Source organism: Lactuca virosa, chromosome 9, assembly GCF_052849685.1.
Source record: "Lactuca virosa cultivar CGN04683 chromosome 9, Lactuca_virosa_CGN04683_v6, whole genome shotgun sequence".
NCBI classification, from domain to species: Eukaryota; Viridiplantae; Streptophyta; class Magnoliopsida; order Asterales; family Asteraceae; genus Lactuca; species Lactuca virosa.
In genome coordinates, this window is record NC_136434.1 from 32,279,608 (window position 1) to 32,306,626 (window position 27,019).

At 37.1% G+C, this 27,019-nt stretch overlaps 1 protein-coding gene across 2 annotated transcripts; it reads left to right on the plus strand.

The window, feature by feature from the left end:
• Positions 1-14,910: 14,910 nt before the first annotated feature.
• Positions 14,911-17,990, plus strand: LOC145141339 (uncharacterized). Of its 2 annotated transcripts, none has more exons than XM_079074626.1 (3): positions 14,911-15,080; positions 15,344-16,790; positions 17,450-17,990. In XM_079074626.1, the coding sequence occupies exons 2-3, from the start codon at positions 15,439-15,441 to the stop codon at positions 17,703-17,705; spliced, it is 1,608 nt and encodes a 535-aa protein (XP_078930752.1). In that variant the 5' UTR covers positions 14,911-15,080; positions 15,344-15,438; the 3' UTR covers positions 17,706-17,990. The 2 variants fall into 2 exon arrangements, with proteins under 2 accessions (XP_078930752.1, XP_078930753.1); XM_079074627.1 differs by having other exon boundaries at positions 15,436-16,790.
• The last annotated feature ends 9,029 nt before the right edge of the window (positions 17,991-27,019 follow it).

Sequence of the window (27,019 nt, forward strand, 5' to 3'; positions counted from 1 at the left end):
CCGGACCAGTCTGTGAATATGAACATTTTAACACAAGTTAAAGACTTCTAAAAATCATAATAAAAAATTATGAATAAACTAGACACATTTTATGAGCTCTCAGAATTTACGGATCTAGTTTTCGACCTCGTATGATTTTTCTATGATTTTTCTAAAACAGTGCAGAAAGCTTAAAAACTAGTTAACAGCTTATAACTTTCATAACACTTTGTATTATGTTGAGCAAAGTGTATAAACTGACATCAACTCATCTCTTCTTAGTTATTAAACTTTTCAAAGGTTTTACAAAACTTCTTTTATACTTTTATATTGTTAAATACATGCCTACATATGTATAGTTATATAAGTAATGTTTAAAGGACTTAGAACGGCTAGCTCGCCTTGTTTCCTTTTCCTCGTTGGGATGTGGTTTGATGGTTATCGGTTATCCGTCCGAAGGTCGTCTAAATATCAGTTATATATCACGTATACATATATAGTCATAAAAGTTCCATCAGTCAATTCAGTACCTTTGGGTAGCAAAGGTATACTTCCGATTATACTCGTACATTACTAGTAACTATAATAGGTATAGGTTATGATTCCATTAACATAACAAACATAGTTCGGAAGGTTTTATTCCCACAGAAAAAGATTTTACACTCACGCACACCACACGTAAACTTGTTAACGTAAATTGTGAGACATTCCTCTTAGTACTCCTAGAGTACAGGTTAAAATTCCTGGTAGTTATAATCAGAGTCTCTTGTAGGGAGAACGTGATAGTTGTGTATAGATCTATATTGGTTTGACAAACCACATCTGAGCTGCTAGCTACAGCTAGAGGGCCAGGTCTGAGGTGACAAGTGTCATTATCTTTTTCGACGCCTGAGAAACGTCGTGGCAGGTTCATGGTCAGAGTATGGTTATAGCGACTCACATAGGGTGTTAACAACACATGAAGTTTACGGGATTTTCCTCAAATTAAAAAGGATTTTATGCCGTTTTAAAATTGCTTTTATATCTTTAAGTATGGAAAATACTTGCTTACTTTCGGTCCTGGGAGTTAGGACCACATAACTTTTATAAGAAAATATTGGATTTTCTGGAAATTAAACTCTATCTCTTTTACAAGGAAAAATGGTTTCTTCCTCAAACAAAACTCTTATGAACTCACCAACTTAATTGTTGACACTTTTTCAAAACTACTTGTATTCTCAGGAAATCAGTGAAACAGGAAAACCAACAACATTTTGAGGATGGGACGATAAATCGTCAAATAGTTCATTTTGTCATCATAATGTAATTGATTCGAATCATGTAAACATATACTTTGGTGTAACCCTTTCAATTATATTTATAATGGTTGTTTTTACTTTGAGCACTATTATACTCGTTGTTGTGATACTATACATGAAGTCCTCCATCCCCGGACGTTTCCGCCATCCTTGGTTTGGGGGTGTGACACGATAGTCGCTCACGAACTCATTTTCTTATCATGTAACAGAATCATGCCTCCAAATAAGTGTAACCAACCCACCAGCGAAACACCAATCCTTCAGATAGATGCGGCTACGTTTCAAGTTGCGGTCACAGCAGCTGTAGCAGCTGTCATGGCACACCTTAATGCTAACAATGCAAATGTTAGTAGTAATGCTATCGGTAACCCCGATCGTGGTGATGGCCAAGTACAGCCACAAGCACCTACTTGTAAGAACACCTCGAACCTTAAGCTTAATATCCTTAAACGAAAGTTCGAGAACATGAAAGGGAGTTGTTCAACTCAAGAACCTAACAGAGGGCAACAAACTGGGGCAGTCAATACCCCCATCACCCATGTTATTCTAGCACCAACCAAGCCATACTTAGGAAACCTCCCACACTGCAGCAAGTGCAACTACCATCATCATGGAGTTTGCCGAGAGCTGCATTGCAATAGATGCAACATGAAGGGGCATACCGCCCGCATCTGTAGAACTCCGGTCGAGTTCATCACTTCAACTACCGATGTTGGAACCATTCCCATATGTCACCTTTGTGGTGAAATAGGACATTACAAGAGGGATTGTCCAACGGAGAAGAACGACGGGGGAGCAGGAGGATTTTGATCCCAATACATGGGAAAGCCTCAAAGAACCCTGCTATATTTTGGTACGCTTCCAAACCCCGATAACTATCTATAATTATGATTACTCTTCCGTTCAAATTAAATCATAACACTTATATAAAATTTGAAACCCTAACAGGTAAGCTATGATGACTTAGTGTATACATAAGGGTCATTTATAATTAAGATTTGTAGACATAGAGTGAGTAATCCCGCCTCATTTCATGTTCCTTGTTTGGTTGTGGATTTAGGGCAGGGTTGCTCAGTCAAAAGTCTTACCAATCTTAATTATAAATGACTTGTATACACCAAGCGATTATAGAGAGACCTAGTAAGGATTGTTTCATGAAAGTTCATAATTTCAAATTATCAGAACCCTTGTATTGGTAGTACCTGCCAATTTCGAATCAAAAAGGGGTTCGTAGTGATAATAACAGAATAAAACCAGAAGTGCTGAAAACTTAGGTACATAGGATATCATTCTAGTAATCATTCGTCCCAGAATGACTTAATATTTATTTCATCGAGAAAATTCCGACATCCTCATTCTACATGGTTTGGCTTGGCCCTTACCATGTGAAAATTCTTATGCTGTATAAGAGAACTTTTCCTTAATCAGCTGTAAGATGAAATTCTTCCAATCATTAACGCAAAACCCTTAGGTTGTATCTTGTTTCAAAACTTCATAAGTACCCATGCGAAGAGTACCACACCATTATAGCCTACTCAGTAGACAGGAAACTTCAAACGAAAAGCACCGAAGTAGTCTTAGAAGTCAGTAACTACCGAAGTACCTCAATAGACCTCATAGGAAAATCATTGTACCGCAGGTCAAGTTCAAGAATAGAGACTAAGAACTCATTGAGTTAATCTATCACTGCTAAGTGTATACACGAAAGTGGTATATAAGTTAGACTTAACAAGATTAAGGATGTGTGCTTCCGCCCTATCTCCTGTTCCTTGTTTGGTTGTGGACCTGGGGCAGAGTCACCCATCCGAACGTTTGGTGAAATCTAAATTATAGACGACTTGTATACACGAGGTGATGGTGGATGAGCCAAGTATGAGTCTGATCATGAACTTCGGAGCAAAAGCCAACATCATGTATTCTACCAGGAGGAGTTCAACATGAGACCACGACGATGGGTCGAGCTACTAAATGACTACGAATTTGAAATTCGTTATCATCTCGATAAAGCCAGCATCATGTATTCTACCACAAGAAAAGTACATATGCATATCACAATATAAGAACAATATAACTCAAGATAGAATAAGTAAGAGAATACATACCGGCCACGACATCAGGTGTTGTGCGGACCTCCTCCGCTGTCAGCTGAAAGGCTCTCCTGCGAACCTTCGGTGCCTCGGACTTCACTGACCGACTCTCTGCAGCTCGAGTAACAACAGATGCAGATCCCTGCGCTGATCCCTATAGCAGCTGGGGACACTCGACCTTCCGATGGCCGGTCAGGTTGCAGTGAAAGCAGACTGAGAATCCCTTGGGGCAATCCATCGCTATGTGCCCCTCATTGCCACATTTGTAGCAACATCCCGCTCGACATGTACCCTCATGACTCTTGCCGCACTTCCCACAAGTGCGGCCCTTCTGGCCCCCAACTCTGGTATCAGCGGGCTTAGCCCGCTTTGTCACCGGCTGCGACTGTACTGGCCTTTGGTCTCTACCCCGGGACTCCTCCTCCTCCCTGGTCTGTAACTCAAGCTCAATCTCCCTCCTCCTGACATTGGCCTGAAGCTCGGCCAATGTCCTGTACGACGAGTTCGCCACGAACTCTCGTATATCCCTCCTCAATATGCTCAAATATCGGCTCACACATGCCTGTTCAGTGGACACGTGCTCGGGGCAAAACATCGCCCTCCCGTGAAACATCCTCGAAATCTCGGTCACTGATTCTGTCTTCTGCTTGAGAGACAGAAACTCCTGCGCCAATCGTTCCCTCTCCACAGGGGGAACATACTCGTCTCGGAACATCTAAACAAACCTCTCCCATGTCACTGCAGCATGATCCACAGAGGTAAAGCTGGCTGTCACAAACTTCCACCAGTCCTTCGCTCCCAAGCGAAGCTGGTTCAGCACAAACCGAAGTCTCAAGTGATCTGGGCATGAACATGTGTAAAAACACCCCTTGATATCAGAGATCCATCTCATCACATCAATCGGATCATGAGTCCCATCAAACTCTGGTGGCTTCGTGTTGCTGAACTCCTAGAACAACAATGAGTCACCTCCCTGTGGCCTAGCAGCGGTGACAACTGCAGTGGCGGCAGCAGCTGCAGTCTCAGTGATAGCAACATATCGCTCATCAAACTTCTCAATCAGGGTGGTCTTAATAGACCCAAACATCTCAGGAATCTATGCTCGGATAGCTGCGGCCACCTCCTCGTGAATCATCCTTCGGATCTCATCGTCACTAGTCCCACTCCCTCCGGGGTTGTGGTGTGTACCCACCATGATGTCTCTGAAACACAACACAGAATAATCAGAGACTCGCTCGAGTATACTCACACTCGATCACTCGCCCTACTTGTTCCTTAGCATCCTAAGGATTCTTACTTGGGCTGCTCACCGATCCAATGCTTTCAGTAGTACGGGCTCAATACTACCTTCCACACCGCATTTGTATTCACCCCAAGTCCTCCTCCTAGGATTCCAGATCGCAAGTACGCTATGCCTCTCCGTACACAGGCTACTCTCAAGTAGACCTCTCATAAGCTCCTCTCTGCTACCTACTCGCACTCAAAGCAATATACAGTAGCAGTAACTCCTAGGCTAAGGCATCACAAATCAGGCCACTCTAGTCCTAAAATATGAAATACCTAGCCTATTCTCTAGCATGCCTAATATATCTCATAATATCTCATAACATATAAGGTAAGGGTATTTTGGGAAATCACCGTTCGGGCTGGTTGATTGTACACACTGCTCTTTTCCGATTTTCTCTTAGAAACTCTTACTCGTTTTTAGAAAAATCGTTTCTCTTGAAAATTTTTCCTCAAATCCTCAGTTTGAGTCCAGACATACCCGAAGGTGCATCCGAATCCCTCAAACCAAGGCTCTGATACCAACTTGTAACGACGTAATTTTTCAAACCAATTTTTCATTTTTAAAACACATAAAACTCATATATTGTATTTCATAAAATCATAAGTGTCTCAAAGTCAACATAAATCCACAACAAAAGTCAAATCCCAGAATCCTCAACATAATCTCGAACAGGTGTGTACAATCACGCCGGTGCCTTCCCGCGATCCTCGGAATTACCTGAAACACATAACAAATAACACAGTAAGCATAAAGCTTAGTGAGTTCCCCAAAATACCACATACAACACATTAGCCACTCGAGGCTATAACTCTGTAAGACCCTTCGGTCAATGTGTCTCAGTGGAACCCTCTAGTCCCATGGCTCGTTGGACCCTCCGGTTCAGTCTGGTTGGGACCCTCCAGTCCCATGGCTCGTTGGACCCTCCGGTCCGGTCTGGTTGGGACCCTCCAGTCCCATGGTTCGTTGGACCCTCCGGTCCGGTCATAATATAGCATATATCACACAGACAATTGCACAACTCAAGTAAGCACATAAAGACCTTCCAGTCACACATAAATACCACTCTAGGTAAAGTATAGTGAGAAGACTCACCTCCTAAGCTAGCTAGTAAGAATCTCGTGCTCGGAAATCCTCGATCTAACCTCCGCCTATCATATTAGATAAGCATCTATAATCAATATCCCACTCTTACTCAAATACACCAAAAGTCCTCTTACTCTCTTTCTAACCCTTGGAATGGGTAAAAGACCATTTTACCCCTCCTTGGTCTCAAATGCTCATATTTGACCCAACCATAAAGTCAACAGAAGTCAACACGAGTCAACAGTCAAAGTTGACCTGATTCGCCGAGTGCATTCTTGTGACTCGCCGAGTCCACTCGTATCCTCAGAGCTCTCCCTAGGGTTTCACTCAGCTCGTCGAGTTGACTTCCAACTCGACGAGTTATCACTGGGTCAAGAACGCTGGGGCAACCCGATCCGACTCGTCGAGTCATCTCATAGACTCGGCGAGTTGACTCATTCGAATTTCTCATTTGGGCACCTGAGGTCAGATATGCAACTCCAACCTCTAGATCTAGCCTCCTGATACCCAAAAGTCACGTAAAGGTTTGATCTTGATGACCATGCATGGCATATATTGCTCTATATGCCATCACTACTCCATTAATGCTTCCAAAACACAAAACTCCTTGGTTGATTCACTAAGGCTCTAAACTTTTGGACTCTCTGGACCTCACAAGGTCCAGATCTGAAGTCTAAACTCGAAAAGGGGCTTGATGCATCCATAGCCCCATCAAGAAGGTGTTACAACCCCTAAATCTCAAGAACATGAGATCTAATCATCCTACAAGAAAGGTAAAAGCTTTTTACCTTGATTTGAAGCTTGAGATGAAGAAGAAATAGATCTACTGGCCCTCCCTTCTTGATCTTTGATGAACCTTCCTTCCTCTTCGAGGAAATGAGCCAAAATGAACACAAGATTAGCTATCCTCACTACTCTAGCGCACTATGGACATTAGGGTTTATATCAAGGATGTAAGGGTTCTGGTGAGACGAAATGGAGGCTATAAGTGCCCTTAAATAGGCCGCAGGCCCGAGAATTTAGGGTTTCCTTCAGCAGCGCTGACTCGGCGAGTCGCCTCACTGACTCGTCGAGTCCATTCATTAATCCACGTCACCAGACGCGATTCTACTTGACGAGTTGAGGCACTAACTCGTCGAGTCACTCCACAAATCTCAAATTAAATGATAAAATAATATACCTAGAATCCCGATGTTACATTACTCTTATAGTAAAAACATAATAAAATAAAATAATAACTCTTTTCATATAATGTAACATCCTGAATTTCAAAAGCAAATTTTTCATTTTTATTAATTCATATCAGAGTACATTTACATTTGCGGAAACATGATTGTGAATGTGCGTGTTTACAGTTGAACCTTGCCCTTCTCACGAACCAATGGAAGGCCTCAAAAACATTTATAACTATTGGGTAAGCGCTAGGCTTAGCAAGTTCCCCCAATATACCATATTTCACAATACATATATATGCATACATCGAGTATTCAGGCTCACAATCGCTTAAGTTGCTATTATCGTTACCTCGCCTTATGGGTATCTAGGCTCACAATCGCTTAAGTTGCTATTGCCATTATTTAGGCTCACAATCGTTTAAGTTGCTATTGCCATCAACTCGCCCTTTGTCACACCCCCGAACCGGAGAAACGTCGGAAACGTCCGGGGGTTTGGGTGACTTCATCTTGTAATATGATCACAATTAATATAATTGAAACAAAGCATGAATTATCATCACACGCGAGATAATACAACCATACTAAGTTTACATCATTGTAATTGTTTACAAGAGTTACATCCCAAAATATAAAGGTTTATAATAGCAACAAAATGCAACAATTTTCCACATATTCTTGATGCCCACCTGCTTAACGATTTCCTGAGAATACAAGTTAATTTGAAAATGGTCAACATATATAATGTTGGTGAGTTCATAAGCATATTTGTATGAAAAGTTTGTATTACTTTGTAAACACCAGAAAAATCCGATATTTTCTTGTAAAATAATTAAATGGTCTGAACGCTCCGTATCAAATATTGTATTAAAGCATGTGTGTTGTTTTGAAAATGTATAAAGAGTGTATTCCAAAATTCTCATGTTTTCTGTTGTAAGTAGAAGGTAATGTATAATTGTAAGTTTTCCTAGAAAATTCGATATTTTATGCATGTAAAAGTATTGTGGTCTTAAAACCCAAAGACCGTAGAATGGTGTTTGTATAGTATCGCAACCGTATAATTGTTTATGTATTCCGTAAATTTTACAGTGGAGTTAATTTCTCTATGTGAGTCGTTATAACCATACTTAATATTGACTGATCTGCCTGTCATGACGTTTTTCAGACGCCGACTTGTTTAAGGTAAGGTTTGTCACCCTAGACTAGCCTAGTCTAGCTGTAGCGATCAGCTCAGGTGTGGGGTGTCAACCCCGTATAGATCTATACACAAACTCTCAATCTCCCTCCAGGAGACTCTGATTATAACTACAGGTTACGGTTGTACACTAGATAGGTGTGAACAAACGAAATGTCTCATAAGAGTCTTTACTGATTTTATGCGAATATTGAATTGCACAGAGTATATTGTTTCCGTGTATGTTTTTAGTTTATTAGGCCCAACAAGCATGTAATGTATATTTCAGGCCCAATAAGCATGTAATTGAACCACAAGGGCCCAATAGACATGCAGGGTGTATTCCAGGCCCACTTAAACATGCAAATGGGCCACTAAGACCCAATAAGCATGTAAGGTATATTTCGACCCAATTGAGAGTGTAAGTGACGTATTTGTTCCGTTTGTTATTACGTTGATCATTTAAGCTCAATTGTTTACCAAAATGACATAAAAGGCCCACTTTTTGTAATAATGACATTTTTGGTCCATAAAACCGAAAATTTACAATTAAGACATATTTTTGGTAAAAATGACACTTTAAGTCCCTTAAGACCAAAAGTTTACATTTAGGGCTTGTTTCAAAATAAGATGACATTTTTAGCCCACTTTTATTAGAAATAACATTTTCGGCCCAATTTTATGAAAATTGACATTTTCGGCCCAATTGTGTATAAATTACCTTTTCGGCCCAAGTTTAATAAATCTGGCATTTCCAGCCCTTTTAACCGAAAATTAACATTTTTGGCTCAAATTTGTTTAAAATGACAATTAAATCCACAAAAGTCAAAAATTTACAAATTTAGCCCATGAAACCGTGAAGGCCCAATTTGAGGCCCATTTTGTGAAAATTTACACTTTTGGCCCTTTTAAAACTATGAACTTCATAAAAATCCACTTTTATTTAAAAATAACCCATTTTGGTCCTCTTAAAACCGTGAGTTACATAAGAACCTCACTTTTTGTTTACTTTGTCAATTTTTGGCCCTTTACACGGTTTTACTTTGTTTCAAATATCCTTAACATGTTTTTAATCCTTTCATCTTCATAATAAGTTGCATGGAGTGTTTTAGTTTACCAATATCACCATATTTTAGTAGATCTATCGAAATCTTTGAAGTTCCAACCCATAAGCACAACATATAACATGGAAAAACACACATAATCATGCTTAAACACGTAGATCTACACAAAGCAACTTGTATCCTCCCCCAAAACATAGTAAAAACCGAAAATAGGGAGTATGAACTCACTTTGGGTTGATGGATTCGGTTTTTGGTGAAGAAATGAGAGAGTTTTCGGCCATAGCAAGCTCCCTTGAGTAGATCTCGAACTTATGGGGTTTCTAAGGAACATAGATAATGAAATAGAGTGTTAAGAGAAGTAAGTTTATCATGAACATGAAGTTAAACACCTTGATGAGAAGTAGCTTACCAAAAATGAATAGATTTTTGATGGGGAGTCCTTGATCTCACACAAGCACACACACGCAATTTGAAGTGGATGGGTGGGATTTTCTTGAAGTTCTTGGAGAAATATGAGAGGAATTATAGCATGTGTTTCAACTTGAAGTGAGAGTGGTGGTGAGGAGTGGTTCTCAGATGAGATTAAAAAGAAGAGAGAAGAGAGAAGTATGAGAGGTAATGCATGGAGGCATGAGATCTTCTAGATACTTGTGTGGTAAAATGCATGGATACCCTCTAGTCCATAGTGAGGTGTCAAGTTCTAATTCAACTAATTTTAATTTTTTTAATTTTTTTTACAATAATTATATATATATATATATATATATATATATATATATATATATATATATATATATATATATATATATAGCCGAGAATAAGAGGAAAGAAAATAGAGGAGAAATTTTTGGGCTATTATTGAATATATTCGAAATTATAAGGCCCGAGATAGGAGTTTTCGGCCCATTGGGCCCACATGTGTGTTTACGGCCCAAAATGATAAAAAGGAATGAGTTTTAGGCCCAATAAGGTTCAAGAAACAAAGTGAGACATTTTAGGCCCAATAAGGCCCATAAAAGTCCTATGGCCCAAAATGTTATAGTTTAATGAATGTGGGTCCATTTAGGCCCCAAATAAGGATTCTTAGGCCAACATAATTCAATCGAGAGTTTATTGGCCCATTGGGCCCAACAAATGATTCCTGGCCCAATAAATGTTTTGAACCGGGAAGTTAGGGTTACAAACCCAAAGTCGAGTGAATGTAGTATATTGAACTAGGTTCAGGGCTTCATGAGAGAGTTTTGATTTGAATAGTTGTTTTTGAATGAGTAGTATGTATATCATCAAACTTTGAATTACAAGATACATTGAGAATTGATCATCAATGGATATAATTTCCTAGGCAGAAATGCTAGTTGTGACACCCTTGTCCTTTAGCATAAATCCAGTCCGCCCGCATCTTGGCCTTCCGCACGAAGCGGGAATGCCTCAGCCCTTAACCGATCATATACACAATTAACATTACAAGTAATAACCTAACAAGTCTACCAATATAGGCACATAGAATATACACTATGGGGTATACTCTATTGGCTCCTATATCCTAACATACATGGATATATACTGGAATACATAATATAGTGAGATGAACTCACCATGATAATGACTCTGAAGATTGACAGTTATCTGAGTGATTCTACTGACGATCCGACTGACGGATGGCGCACCGAACAAGTATTAACCTATATTACTTTAATCTATTAATTTTTATGACGACCTGGTAATGGGAACCAGATCCTTCACTAATCCCAATGAATATCGAGAGTTCTATCAAATAAGGACCAACCAGGCAAGACAATTGGGAGGCATGGCCATTTCAACATACAACCTTTCTGAAATCCAACAACAAAGCCAACATGATCATTCTAGACACCACTTCAGTAAGTAGATCAATCAACATTATAACTGAAATTGTTAACGAATCTAGTATTTATAGGTTCATTATAACAACTATAATTATGAATATGAGTTATCCTAAAAGTCTAGTAAGCGTAACCTCACTTATAGAGATTCCTAGGTGAAAAGCCAAAAAGTTGCGGGTAGGACCTCGATACTGAGCACTTCTATTTGCCCGACTTACTGCCTCAGAGCTTTGCTAAAGCATTCCAAAAACCTACAAAGGCCGGACTCGAGGGGGAGGGGGTTTCTAGAGAGAGAGAGAGAGAGAGAGAGAGAGAAAGATATGAGAATGGATGTGATAAATGAAGGAAGTCGGAGTTATCTCTTTATAGTAAGGATGCACGCCATGCATCATAGGTGCACGCCACACACTAGGGTAACGTCAATCCATCCACTACCTGCCACGTGTCAAAATCCCTGTGGTCCACGTTGCACCTTCTAGAAGGTGCGTGCCACGTGCTTTTTGCGCGTCGTGCAAATCGTGGATTTTGTAAATTCCATAGTTTCTTCATACTAGCTCCGTTTTCGACACTCTTTATATCTATGCGTAGCTATCGACGCGATCTACAACTTTCGTTTAGATTTCATCAGCTAGTTCTCACTTTAATTTTAAAGCTATATTTTTTTAATAGGCTTAGACTGTTAAAGTTTATATAAAAATCACAACTCTCTCATATGAATTCTGTTCTCGACCGTCTTTATATCAATGAAATCATACAGACGATATCTTCAACTCTCAATTTAGATTGTTTTTTCTAACAATTGACCGATTTCTGTTTCGGTTTCCGTGTCATATACTGTTGCGCTGAAACTTCTAAAAATCATAATTTCCTCTTATGAAGTCATATTTGGACGTTCTTTATACACACGCTCTCGGTTTCACAATTACTACGACTTTCGTCAAGACTAATTATCTTAAATAGTCTTCTATCAAAGCCTCCTATTTCCGTGACTGGTCGATTATACTATAAGGCGGAAATAGGGTGTTACACATAAAATTGATTAAGCCAACTTTGGTCTTCTTAAGACCCAAAACTAATTACAAAAAAAGTCATTCAAGAGCATATACAGGGCCAGTCCATTGGTTTTCCATGCCCAGGGCGATACAAAAAAACAATGCCCCTATGTTTATACCGACTTATAACCATGTTATGCCATTAACACATTTCACAATTCAGGAAAATTATAACAAGTTCTTTGTTATATAAGTGTTGTGCCTATAATGACAGAAAGTTAAAGTTTTTTCAACAAGTAACCTATCATGAATTAAACGGGTGTCGAAGAACTAACAAAGAACAAATAAAGGAATAAAAAAGTCAAACAGTGTACTATAGTGAACCTATGTAAAAAACAATAAAGTGAAACTAAAAAACATCGACAACTCCAAATGCTCAAATGCAAGACAAAAAAAACAAATTAAACTGCAACGAAGTTTAAGTGTGAAAAAAAATATCAAAACCCCAACAGGTTGGGCAAAAAAATATTAACAACTTTGTAAATAGTAGAGCCAAAACACATAGGAACTTGTGGGGGCGTATATACCAATGAACTTGTCCAAACCACCTAAAATGGCAATACACTTTGACAACTACAATCCTACTTCATACATGTATTTAGAATTTAACTATATTATACAGGGATGCCTACATCAATTTGAGCTGCCAAAGGGCAAAACCAAAAGCTATATCAAAGCCAAAAACAATCAGAACCCCCACCCGCTATATTAGAAATAACTTTATTGCAATAAATGAGATTTTTTTGTTGATGGATAATCAACACAACGAAGCACTCGGGTTACACCAGGTGTGCTACTTAGAAAGTTTCTATATGCCCCATTATCCACGAAAACCTTTGAACTTACACCAGCTCTCAACTCTCCCAACAATGCCTCATGAATCATAGAAACAGAACACAAAAGTTTAGAAACAAACTCTATAAGACTATAAATGTATATATGAAGGTAACCATAAAAACTTCAAAGTTCTACCTGAAGCAACCAATAAAAATCAAACCTAAAAGCAATAGATTTCGAACTCAAATATAGAACAACTCGAGCATGGTCGTACTCCACCAAGCCTTCCTACTGTAATCGTCCTCCAACAGCCCACAAGAAACAATCCACCTCCTGAAACAAACAACAAAAAAACTCAGCCAATTCAGAAATCTAACACAAATCGAAAATTAGATTGAGAAAAAGGGAACCAGAATATGAGTCGAAGTCACCAATTCGTAAATTGAAAACCTCAAAATTACTCAGTATTTCAGTGTTTGCTTCAGAAAAAAAAATTAAACTCAGAATACAAGGAAGGGTAAGCAATCGGACTCAAACCATAACCACCACAAACACTGGACAATGAACACAAATCGGGTCTCCCAATCGCCATTGGTTATGTAGTAGGTTTTAGAGAGAATTAGAGAAATTAAAACAGGAATGAAATAGAATGAAAAACGTACCCAGTCGATTATCGATTAGAGACTTCTCGATCTTTGCGTTTGTCTGGACGTCGGCAGGTTTGGCGATTACGTTTCTCAAGATGCTTCAGACTTTAGTTATTTGGCGCCCACACTCTTACATTTTGTCGATATGATGCCTACACGAGACGCCAGTAGATCATCATCGGACCAATTATTGGACTAAATATTGGGCCAAACTCATATATATATACTATCACTTATTGGATTAAATTTATGCCCACTATTTTTCTGCTGTCCTGGGCCATAGCTCAACTCGCCCATGTATTGGGCCGGGCCTAAGCATATATCGGGCATTAAAAAAAAGTTAACAAGTTTGTAACATCATAACAGTCATTACAAGTGAACTAACAAGTCAAAAGTTGAATTTAACGACTAAAAAAACCAACCATACAACAAACTAAAACTATAAAATGTGTAAAAATAAACAAAGTTGACACGAACATGAGATTTTTCGGAAAATACAAGGACCAATTTTGTAATTTTGTCTATATTTTTTCTTCTATGGCTACAACAGGCCTGACCTTTTTCAATACGGGGTATGCGATCGTACATGTGTTGTCAAATGGCTTAACAGTTTAATCTATCGGGGTTGTGTCATTACCCAAATGATGAACTCCGAGAAGGTTGAATGAAAATGGATAAAATATGAGAAAGTTGAGGAGGACCTTCGAATTGAGCTTAATCTGTCACTAATCCATCACTATTCGTCGCTAACCTATCATTATTCGTCGCTAATCTATCTATATGTCGCTAATCAGTCCTTGTCCATTGGTAATTCGAAAATTGTATGGGTCTATTTTTAATTTCTACATAAGGTCTTCAAAATCAATGGACTGGTTATGACCTATAATATTAGAATTATAAAAAAATATTATGAATTTTTATGAAAAATTTAAAAACATAAAACAACAAAATAGGCTTTTCTATTTTGAAGAAAAAGTATTGAGATTTATGTTTATGCATGGGTTCTTCAAGACAACATGAAAGATTAATGTAATATGTTATATATTAGTGTATTTTCTTTATTTGGTAATTATTTATTAATTTTTTTAGTTTAATATTTATTTTTTCGTGCAAAATTTTATTCGGTTTAACTGAAAAACCGAACTGAATAAACCGAAATCGATTAAAACGAACCTTGTTTGGTTTGATTATAGTTGAATTTAAAATATAAAAAACGATAAAACCGAACCGAATAACATCGTTACATGTATCCACTTCGAATATGCACGGACGGAGATTGTTATTACATGAAACAAAAATTAGTACAAAAGATGGATTTAAACAAGTTAAAGGGGGTCATGTGTAACTTTTTAATCTTTTGAGTTTTGATACATTGTGTCTTCGTATACGGTCCGGTCCCATCATATATACAGTTGTACACACATACACAGTGTACATACACTGAAGATATTTTCATGTGAGGAGAATTCCACGCAGCTTTCTTCCTCTTCTTAACTGGAACTACGGTCCGTACTCCGGGAGCCTTTTGCCGGAAATTTCTACCTGAAAATATTCACCAGCGACATCACCGGCGTGCTAGCGAAAAACAATATCTCAGGTTGGTGGATCTCGAGAAATCATCATTTACATATTGCCTTTGCATTCGAATTGAATTTCCGTGAATTACTGTGTACTATTTGTTGTTTCCCTTCGGTTATGCTTTGTGATCCTATTTTAGTGCCCGAAAATGTGTGTGTATGTGCGTGTTATATGGTGTTCATGTTCTTCGCTTTTTGAGACTTTGAAACCTGTTTACATTAAGATTCGTTATGATTATTCACTTTTTATGTTGATTTTTTGCTTTATTTTGATTATGTGCAGGTTTAAGAAATGTTTTGATCCAAAAGCTGCTTCTAACTTTTAGCTTATTTCGTGACGATAAGTTTTTTCGTTTACGCCTTTTCTCTGTTTAGGTAATGGGAGTGAAACTGGCGAGTGGGTGTTTGAACTGGTTACAATCTTCGAATTATTGGCCGCCTTCTTCATCACCTCAAACCCTAGCTTCTGCAATCTCCTCGCCTCCAAGGAGACGACGGGGATTAACCGACGTTGCACTGTTTTTTCGGTGCGTACATCGACCGTCGATATTTGGGCTAAACAGATCTCAGTCGTTTGAATCTAAAGGACGGAAGTCTATTAAACACGTCGTGAGTGCTAGCTTAGATGCAAATTTCTCAGACGAAGAATTCTGTCGAGAGATTCAGGAATTGGCTCTATTGTTCAAGTTATCTGATGACGATGAGAATACTACCAAGGACAGTGGCGACGTACTCGAATCAGAAATGCAGAATCTAGAACCATTCGTTAGTTCGAAGGTGGAGCAGCCGGATTGGGTTGGGGATATGATTCCGGCGAGTATAGAGCGGAAGGCAAACAGTATGGAGCTACCCTTTTCGTTACGGATCATACAGAAAAAGAAACAATGGCAGGAAGGATTCAGAGAAGCAGGGGAATCTGCTTACTGCTCAGTGAAGAAAGCCTTCTCTTCAATGGTATTCATAATTCGTGAGCTTCAGAACTACACTCTTCATATGAGAGAAGCTCTGTTTTACGAAGATTTACAGGAGGTTTTGGTTAGGGTACAGAAAGAGATGAACGCATCTTTTGTTTGGCTGTTTCAGCAGGTTTTTTCACAAACACCTACATTAATGGTGTATGTGATGATTCTTCTAGCGAATTACAGCGTGTTTGCCATGTCAAGTAACGTTGCCTTCGCAGTGACGCCGCCTCCCACCACCATAGAGTCTATTTCAATCATCGAAAACCAGAGCCACACCAAAGTTGATACTTCACCAATCAAGACGTTTCCGGTGAATTCAATTGGGAAAACCACCTCAATTGGCGGAGTCAACGGTGGCGGTGGGACATTCAGGCCCGTAGCTGGCGGCACAGACGGTGAGGAGAGTTTTGATGGGGCCGTTGCACATCACCGGAAAATTATTCCAGATGGAGTTTCGTCGTCGTCAACAATAAACCCGTCAATTTCGGGTCAGGCGACCCAAGAAGAGGATTCGGGTTTATGGAAATCGATTGTAGGAGAAGCAGATAATATGCATGAACTGATCAGAGATGGAGTTCTTGATCGTCAAACCATGCAAAAATTTGTCTCGCCGGTGACGGCGAAAGTCGTGGAAGGAGAGGTGGACGGCGAAAGTCATTTCAGAACGGAGCTTTTCTATCAAATGGGTTTATCAGAAGAACCCGATAACCCGCTTCTACTTGCCAATTATGCTCAGTTTCTGTACATCGTCGCCCAGGATTACGACAGGTATTTAATTCTTAATTTGCATTTAATTATCTAAAAAACTCCATTTACAATTACATCATTGGTATATAAAATTATAAATTGCATTTACATTTTACACTTAACAATACAAATGTATTCAAACATGAACAAAGAAAATTAGACATAAGATCTTTTTGTATTTTTATGTTAAAGTGCAATATGTTTGTACTTGTTTTATTTCTTTTTTGGGTATTGATTATTTGGAAATCTAAAGCTTCATAAGCTTACAACAAAACTATTCTTTCGTGAACACACTTTATGTTATTATTGGGTCCCAGTGTTAGTTTTTGCAAAAGTGACACCAAGGCACATAAACATCTTATCGAAACTTTCTTTGTCAAAAAATCGAAATCGAAATTTGTCATTTTACAAAATGAAGGGATAAGGGGAAAATCAATGTGTGGTTTAATATCTTGTATGATCAAGAAGATATATGTGAATATCCAACTTTCTTTAAATACAAAAAAAATTATAAAAAAAGGTGGACTAGAATATGAATATCTTTTGGTTTTCTTATAGGGTGCTTTTTGTATTCTTATTATAAAGAAAATCAGTAAACACTTTTATGATTATATATAAAAAATTATAAAATTACATTGTAGTTCATGAGTGGGTTAAAGTTGATTTATTTATGTGGACAGAGCGGAAGAGTACTTCAAAAGGGGTTCGAAAGTAGAGCCGAAGGATGCGGAAGCACTTAGCAAATACGCAAACTTCTTATGGGAAATAAGAAAGGATTTATGGGGGGCTGAACAGATTCTTCTAGAAGCCATTGCTATAGATCCTCTCAACTCCTTTTATGCAGCCACTTACGCTAATTTTCTCTGGAACACCACCACAACCTCCACCTCCGATGAAGACGACGCTTGTTTCCCTTTTGATTCCCCCCAAATCTGATCATACAATAATCATAATTTAACCACTGTATATTGAATTACAGCTGAACCCATTCACCGATTTTAGCTTAGTTGTGTAAAACACAAAAAGAATGTGGTGGCTGTTGGCGGCTTTAGGTTGTTGATGGACATTCATGTGGTGGTTGTTGGTGGTGATAGTAGCTGTGTAAGAAGCTTTGGAATTGGAAGTTTCCAGTTTTTTACTTTGATCATAATTTCTTTCTTTCCGCTACAAAATGTATTTTGTAAGGACCAACATTTGTAATGATATTTTGTTTATACTTTATACATTATATTCAAGTTTTAGTGGCAAAATGAGGTCACTCTTCTCATTCCCTTGCTTTTTTCCGTCCTATATTAAGTGCATATATAATGGTCAACTTTTTATAGGTTTAGAGAAAACTGCAAAAATAGACCCTATGGTTTGATGTTTTTTTGTGGGTATAGTGCAAAATCTTTAGATTTGCAATTTTTTTTGATGGTTTGGTTTTGGGTTTGATCCCTAGAGTGTGCCTCATGCAATCCTTCAAATGTATCTTAACATCTTATGAGACTCATGACTAAAAGTCCGCAACTATATCATTCTCACAATTTAATATAAGATCTACCAAAGAAAGTTTTCATACAAAGTCAATTATAAACGGCCGTGGCCCAATAGGAGGCAGGTTGGGCGGTAACCCCGAGCTACAAAATTGCCTACGGCCCATTTTGGAAGTCTATTACTATATATATATATATATATATATATATATATATATATATATATATATATATATATATATATATATATATATATATATATATAAAGAGAACCATATATGTATTTTCTAGTATTCTAGGTGCGATTATGCTAAAATAACAAGAAAATCAGAAAAAAAGAGGCGCCTGATTTTCCGCTCCATTCATGCTGTTGTCACGCCGATTCGTTGATGGTTGAAGAGGGCAATCGGATTTTCAGTTTTCAGTATCATCAACCATTGAACCCACCCCTTCTCTCTCCCGTTATTGAAGGAGAGCGGTTTTTCATTTTCCGCACTCCCAAATCAGTAACATCGATCCATCTTCATCGAGGTCATTTTTAATTTTTTTAATTTTTAATTTTTTATTTTCTGAAATTGGTTCCAAAATTCCCGGTAGCATCAAGTGAGTGAGCCATCATTGACCATCCATCAAGAAGCTTAGAAGCAATGACATCCAGTAAAAAAACGAGTTTTATTTTCTTATTTCTTTGATTTTTTTTTTGAATTATGATTTCTTCTCTTTTATCTAAATAAGCCCCGGATCGATTTCATTATTGATTCTATCAGACCCCAAAACCAATTTTTGAACTCTAATAATCCGATTTCAAATTTTCGATGATTGAATCAGACCAAAAAGTGTTTTTTTCCTACCAACCCAAAAGTGTGGGTTTTGTTTTCAACACAAACTATATCATCAATCAATAAATCAACAAATCACTTCTGAGTGAGTTTTGTTTTCAACACAAACTATATCCTAGACAATTGGATACATGTGGTTGTTGGCATACCTTCTAACAACTGAAAGAACCTCCGCTTACATATGCCTTTTAGAAAACATCTATCCATTAAAATTACTCTATGGCATCCTTCTTTACAAACATCTTTGATGCCGTTGAAAAAAACATAATACTTACTAAAGTAATTAGTTTCATTAGAACTTGTTTCCAAACCTATTTTTCAATGGAACCTGTGAAATCCTCATTTTCACGGCCAATTTAAAACTTTTTATTTATGCTTTATTTATTTCAGAGTATAAAAATTAATGCGAAATTTGTTCCCAAAACATGATAATAGTATTATCAAAACATTTCTGAAGAAATGTATTTCAAAAAAACTGTGGGATGTCGTCAATATAGATACATAAACATAAACAAGTCTTATTAGTTCTTACACCATCTTATTATACTAATGGCCTACAAACTCCTTAAATCACTCATCATCCAAGTGTCTTCCTACCACTACCTGATACAAAGAAACTGAGTAGGTCAGGCTTGGGGCCTGGTGAGCACATAAGGGTTTCAACCCGTAATAATTAAGTTCTTTAACTATATAATTCACATCAAATAATTTACCAAATTACCCATTCTCGTTATTCTCACATATTGATCCTCAAATACTGATCTCAAGGGACCTTTCCTAATGATCATCATCATCAACGGGTAGACAATACTGCTTATGGGATTCCTTTAGCAATATGTGTTCATAAGGCAACCATGGGGGGATAGAGTAAATCAAATGAACAAATAGTTCATTAACACCTACAGGTTGCGAGTCTGCTAGCATTCTACTAGACTGTCAAGAATAGTCTGTGGTCGTCATCTATACTCTGTTAGACGACTGTTTTATCAATAGTCAAGTTCTCTCATCATCAACTCATCATTTTCATCACCCATCACTACCCAATATATTTTATATAAATTTATGAAAATACATATACGATTAAATCAAGTAAAAATCATATGATCCATTTAACACATATATCAAGTAATACATATAATAGGCACATATAACATTTAATCATCTAGATACTTTATATCTATGTGTAAGTTGAAAGTAACTATGCACCCACTTGATAAAGTGGATTACTAGAAAGTGTTGGATTTGGTGTCTAAGCCCATAACTGTAACTGAGATGTACTTGACCCGATTGTAGCATGGTCCTTTTGGATTGCCTTCATCAGTGCAATTTGATAGGATGGACTTTTGAGAATAAGGTTATTTGTGATTTATTAATATATTATAAGTATAATATATTAATTGAATAATCATATTATTTAATTAGTATTGATCAAGAATTAATTTGAAATTAATTTTGTGATCAAAAGAGACTAATTAAATATATGGGGATTGATTATGTAAATCAATGATTCTTATAGTGTGGGCCAATGATCCATGATTGTTTAGATGGGCTAAACCAATGAGATAGTCCATGGAGGTTAACCCATGGAGCATAAGAATGTGAAAGGTCATGGAGCATTAGGGTTTGCATGAATGTAACCCTAGCTTAGTAACACTATAAAAGCATACCCCTAGTCCCAAAATCGGCTACCCCATTCATTCTAAGAGAGTGAAGTTGATTTTGTGCTAAGTAACTTATTCTCTCAAGCCTCCTCTTGCATTTGGTGTTTGTGAACCATTAGAGGCATCACACTTGAGGTGCTCAAGCTTTTGAAGGCCAAGAACTACAAGTCCTACTAAGAGGTAAGTTATCTAACTAGTTGTATTGTTCAATTGTCAACTTGTATGCTAGTTAGGATGTATGCTTTGGAAAATTGAAAATGCATGTATAATTAGAGAAAAACATAGATCCAAAGCATCTAGGGTTTCATGTGCACCATAGGAGTGTTATAGTGCTCAAAACCCAACAGTGGTATTAGAGCCTAGGATTGTTTTCTGTTATACTTGATGCTTATTGTTTTTCAAAGTTGAAAAATCGAATTTCTAGCTTCTGACTGATAAACTCGCCGAGTCCACTGGCTGACTCGACGAGTCCACTCAGTAAATGACCAACTCGACGAGTCAAGTTCTTGCACTCGCCGAGTTGATGGCTCTGGTTGCAGATTTTCGAGTTTTTGGCCAGAAATTGATTAGGATTATTACCACAAACTGTTTTTTGAAACATATAATCTGTTTTCTTGATATGGTAATTATCATGCTCATCCAATTAAAAGATAATTGTCAAAATTTCAAGATTGTATTATTTTATATGATTAGACTAATTTCTTGCAGTTGTTGATATGAATTATCTTGACTTATGAGTTTAACTAGATCATAGATAAATTATTTGATTATTTGTTAATTAAAATGTTTGATCTAAATGCCTTTAATGAATTCCATAACTTGTCTTCAAGTTATGGAAAATGAAAAGTTTTTTCTTTAAAAGTCATTAAACTTATAAGTTATGGAAATGAAAAGTTTTGAAGAGTTTCAAACTTGCCCTCAAGTTTTGGAATTTGTAAAGTCACACTTAGGAATACTTTAATTCCAAACCTTATAATTTTAAAAGTTTAAAATTCAACCCTTATACTATTATAATATTAAAAGTTTAATAATTATATATATGTATAAGACAAGTCAGTCTTATCGTTAGTAGGCCTCATTCACGAAGCCGGTCTATAAGGGGGGGTATAAGGTTACTGCCTGTAAAATGGAAGTTTAATGGGTGTCCACTCTCACCCACCGCTTCCTTGATTGGTGGAGGGTCGTTAGCCGAACGGGTAGGATAGGACACCAATTCTCATTATAAGTATAATGATAATTATAAAGTAACTAAGCTTTTATTAAATTCCCAATCTTAGTGGAGCGTGTGTGGTTAACCGACACACTAATCTGGGACTGACAGTGCGTGAAAAAGGGTAGCTTGATGTTAATCATAGATCAATGGAGCGTGTGTGGTTAACCGGCACATTGGTTAGGTGATTTGTAACATTGGGTGTACCAGACTAATTTGCATGGTTATTCACACCTTGTTTGTGATCCTCGGCATCCCAGTCACAAACTTGAAGGGCACAATCGAGATTTAAACATACCATTGAAAAGTTCAATGAATCTTAAAGGATCTAGGAATTTCAATCCAATTAAAACTTAATAATCAATTTCGTTTTTCATGGTGGAAATTGGTAAATCGTCATTTACCTACCTTCAAATATTCTGCAATTGGATTACGGCATCCCTCTTCCGAATTGTAGAATATTGTGTTGGGTCCTAGCCTTAATATTTCATTTGGGTGTTATATTAAGGACTTAAATCAACTAAACTTGAATTTCTCCCTTGTAGCTGTCTAGTTCAGACTACTATGGTCTTCCCGAATCCTTTATTCACAAAGATGATATTCCACAAGACGATCAAGGTGAAAGATTAATCCGTTCTTCGTGATGTAGTGGAACTTCACTTCCTCCGCCTCCTCCAGTTATTCTCCCTGACCCACAAGTTCGAAGACTTGAAAAGTTAAAGGTCACTCAAGCCCTATTGGCTAGTAAACACCAAGATGGAAGGTTTGTGTGTGCACATTTCTTGGATATGAAGTCACACATTAACAAGCTGGGAATGTTGGGTGTCGTATTCCCAACGAAGTTGGCTGTTGACTTGGTTCTTCAGTCACTTCCCGAGTCGTATAGTCAGTTTGTTAAAGACTACTATATGACAGACCGCGACGTGACCCTTATTGATCTTACCTATTTGCTTATTGTTGCTGAGTCAACAATGATTTGGCGCAATGGTCAAGGAAATTTGATTGGAAGATCTACTTCCCAAGCTGCCATGGACATAGGCAATGGCATAGATAGTCCATAAAAGATCCCTTCTCCTATGGGAAGGGAATTGGCTATGGTCAAAAGATTTGACCATAAGAGAAAAGCCAGTTCTAAGATAGTTCCATGTGCAAATGCCAAAGAGTCCACTTGGTTCTATTGCCATTTGAAGGGACATTGGAAGCGAAGCTGCCCTGAATACCTGAAAGATCTAAGAGAGGGTAAAGTCAAAAAGGTTTGACTCTACTTCAGGTAAATCCACTATCTAACTCTATTAAGTTCCTATTTGTAGATTCTTAATACATGATGTGATAAGATTACATTTTTATGTTTTGTAGGATCAAAGAAAAAAAAGGAAACTTAAAGAAAAAGCATGCTAAGTCTGATCGCGAAGAGATGGATTTCAATCGCATGGTTCGATGACCAGATTTTTGAGCTGCTGCTTAGGAGTTATGATAGGTTGCTTAGAAATATGTAGTAACATAGTTTTCATTTGTAATTACATTGTAAGGAAAAGTCTTTCCGCAACTTTTATAAATAATCAAAATTTTGAATTTTTATCTTATTTATATTTCCTTGCAATGGCATTTGTGAAAATTGATCATTGTATGTTTCTATTTTAGCAATATGGATTTGATTCTTTCGTTTGTGGTAGTGTCATAATTTACCGAATAAGGAAAGATTCTCATCACCCAAGTTTCAGTTGGATAGAAACTTGGAATCATGCAATTTGTATTGTGTGGTGAATGAGAACCTTCATCTTTGGGAAATTAAGACTAATTCCTTGTTCACATGTATATGTGAGTCAAGTGAAGGACTAGGGGATTGGGTACACTTGGTTGTGCGTTGTTCAGGTCCACCATAAAGAAAGATAAGACTATTCGTTAAGATTTACTAAAGTTTAGTAAATATGGTTATGCTTACAAGATTAAGTGTAATTCTGAATCATTGAAAACGTTTCAATGTATGACAAAACGAATAAGAAGAATCAAATAAGGTAGAAAGATAAAAGTTTCTCCAATCTGAGAAGAAAGGAGAGTACTTGAGTATCGTGTTTTATGATTATCTTAGTGATTATGAAACCATATCACAATTGATCCTCTAAGGAGATCTTAGTGCATTTGTATGGCTAAGAAGAGGAATCGTGAATTGTTAAAATGGTTAAGTCAAAAGGTGAATCATGCTTCCAAAAACCTAATCTTAGAGTCACACTCCAATATTGAGCCTTGAGTGCATAATCTTAAGAAAGGTTTATAACACTTATCAAATGTAGAGTAAAATGTTTTCTACTCTTGTACATTTGAAATTGGTAAGTTGTGATGTTTTGGATAAAACAAAGACCAACTAAGGCCAATTGTGTGAAGTGTTTGTCTTGATAAGAAACCACACTGACTCTTGAATATTTGTTTGTCAAGTAATATTTCTTGACAGAGAGAAACTTATATGTTAAGAGCTTAGTGGGAGTCTTAAAGATCTTGAAGAGTTTTAAGAACTAATCAAGAATCAACCTATTGTTAATCACTAGCACACGACTTGAGGTTTGTAACCTATCGTGTTGACATATTCTTGTTTCCGTGCCCATTCCAGTTGAAGTTGACTATGCATGTGAGTTATTTGAGTTCTCAATTGTTTGCATAACAACTTGGAAGCAATGGTAGGCCCTTGAGCTGCCAGATGGTAAGAAATTAAGATTGAACAAGTTCGGTCCATATGAGTTTGGATTTGTCACTAACCCTGTCTTGTGATTATGGTTATGACAAATTCACATGGATAGGAACACATACACCATAACAAATCTAAGTGTCATAAGGTTTCTCTCCAGTTCATGAAAATGATTGTGAGGAAACGCTTTCACTAAGTAGATTTTAAAGAGTTAGCAATTGTGATATTTGCATTCTCAAATTCGATTATGACTACAACATCCCTCTTCATAGTTCGAACTGTGAGAAATGGCAAAAGGTCTAAACATTTGAGACTTATTGCTGTAAGTTATAAAATTATTTAGACACACATGTGAGCTATCTAAGGAAAGGTGTATGGGTTTGAGAAACTTAGATAAAGGCTTATCGAAGCATCTCGTGTCAGAAATCTGAACTTTTGTAAGAAAGTCAATAAAGTATTGATTTCTAGAAGTCCAGTTGATTTCTGGATTGATGTCACAGCTAGCGGGAGCATAAATGTTATGCAAGTAACAAAATAATTGTTATGCTAGTGGGAGCATAATTATTATGGTAAGTGTTGCAAGTTAGCAATGTTAATTATAGAAAACAGAGTTTTCAATTCGTAAAGTTGCAGGGTTGAAAAGTTGTTTTGCTATAATTAAGGGAGAGGAACTTATACTTCATTTCAATTCTAAAAGTTTAGATTGAGATTTTAATCAAATTCAGTCAAGGATTTGTATGAATACCATGTTGAAATGCTTCAACATTGGAAATCCTATATATGGAAATATTATAGCAAGAGACTGGTCAAGTATCATGTCTTTATGTAAGACATTGTGAATCGTATCCCATATGCTTCGGGTATAGGATCGATTGCATATGCTATAATATTCATGTGTTCTAATTTTCCAAATGCCTAGGGCATTAAGAGGGAAAAAGGACTAGAACTGGATATGACTAAAGTTATTAAACAACTGTTAAGAACAATCCAAGGTTTGCTAAAGATTGGTTGCTTATGGATAGTTGGAAGTATAGTAATGGATGGACCATATTGCCATTATTATGAATAGACAGGATTCCATTAACAATGAGTTGTCATATGGCTAATATGGAAATGTTTCATAATGGGAGATGGATATCAAGAATCTATGAGAAAGTTAGAAACTTTTATGCAAGAAGGATGTTCAAAGGAATGTGATTTGAATATGAGACTTCAGATTTATGGAATTGTCTTGTAACAATCTCCAATGAAAAGTTTTGTAATTAACAAAGTCTCTGTGACTTGTGTACATAGTCATTACAAAAGGATCACTGCATATAAGTTTAGAATCTAACAAATTACAGTAAGTGGCAAGAACTTGATATTCTTACACTTACGATAAGGATTTGGAATTGTGAAATGAGTATCGTTGGAAATGTTTACAATTGATCTATTTCACAAAGTAAGGACCGTAGGTAAACATAGTGTGCATGCTTGGAGCATGGGATAGCTATTGTTTTAATTCAAGTATTAGTTAATAAATCGAAACAATATACAATGAATAATGTGTAATCAATATGATGATTAAATAAAAGGTGTTTTATTCACACTCAAAAGTTTTGGGGCCATATAGGATTAGTATTATTCTTGTGTTTCACTCTGCATGTTTTGACTTCCCGAATAATAAGATTATTCAAACTATCCACAGTCGATCATACTTTGGAAGTAGGTAATGAGGTTAGACTGTTATGAGTTGGCTTGTAGATTGTATAAGGCGTTATACATAGCAAAAATTTGCCACACCATTCATGAGTGCTCCTGAAATAAGATTTGAGTATTGGATTCAACCCACGCTCACCTGAATTACTTCATGGAATTTATTACGAGTAATTGTGAGACGATAATATCATATAATCTTTAAACTAAGATATATGAGTTATTGACTACGAGTTGATTGTGCATTGATGATACGAAAACGCATCAGTAACTTGATGTTATAAAACGTATCGTTGTGCATGACTTAATGAGTAGTTAGTACAAGAATATAATGTCGAAATTTATCTGTTCCTTTTATCCTAAGAGGATTAAAAGCGATATCATGGGCCCCTCGATGATTCTGTTTTGACTATGTGTTGGTCCTGGTCAGAACTAAATTGATGTGTTCAATTATGTTCTATGTTAGACGAATCGGAAATCGGGAAACAAAATTGCAGGACAATAAGTATGACTATGTTCCATGTATTTGTCCGCATAGATATCTTGAGAACAGAGGAATATATTATCCCTTATCTAAAGGATGAGTCACTGACTGGGTCAGAGTTCGACAGCGGCTTTTGAAAGCTTACGATTGCTAATCGGATCCTGAAGTTGCATTGGCAGTTATAGTTATTAGACTTATCCAACTGG

Bases quoted from the DNA above. Each gene is read 5' to 3' on its own strand.
- LOC145141339 (XM_079074626.1), top strand. From the start codon at position 15,439: ATGGGAGTGAAACTGGCGAGTGGGTGTTTGAACTGGTTACAATCTTCG. The intron at 16,791-17,449 runs GTATTTAATTCT...TTATGTGGACAG, and splicing joins GTCGCCCAGGATTACGACAG to AGCGGAAGAGTACTTCAAAA.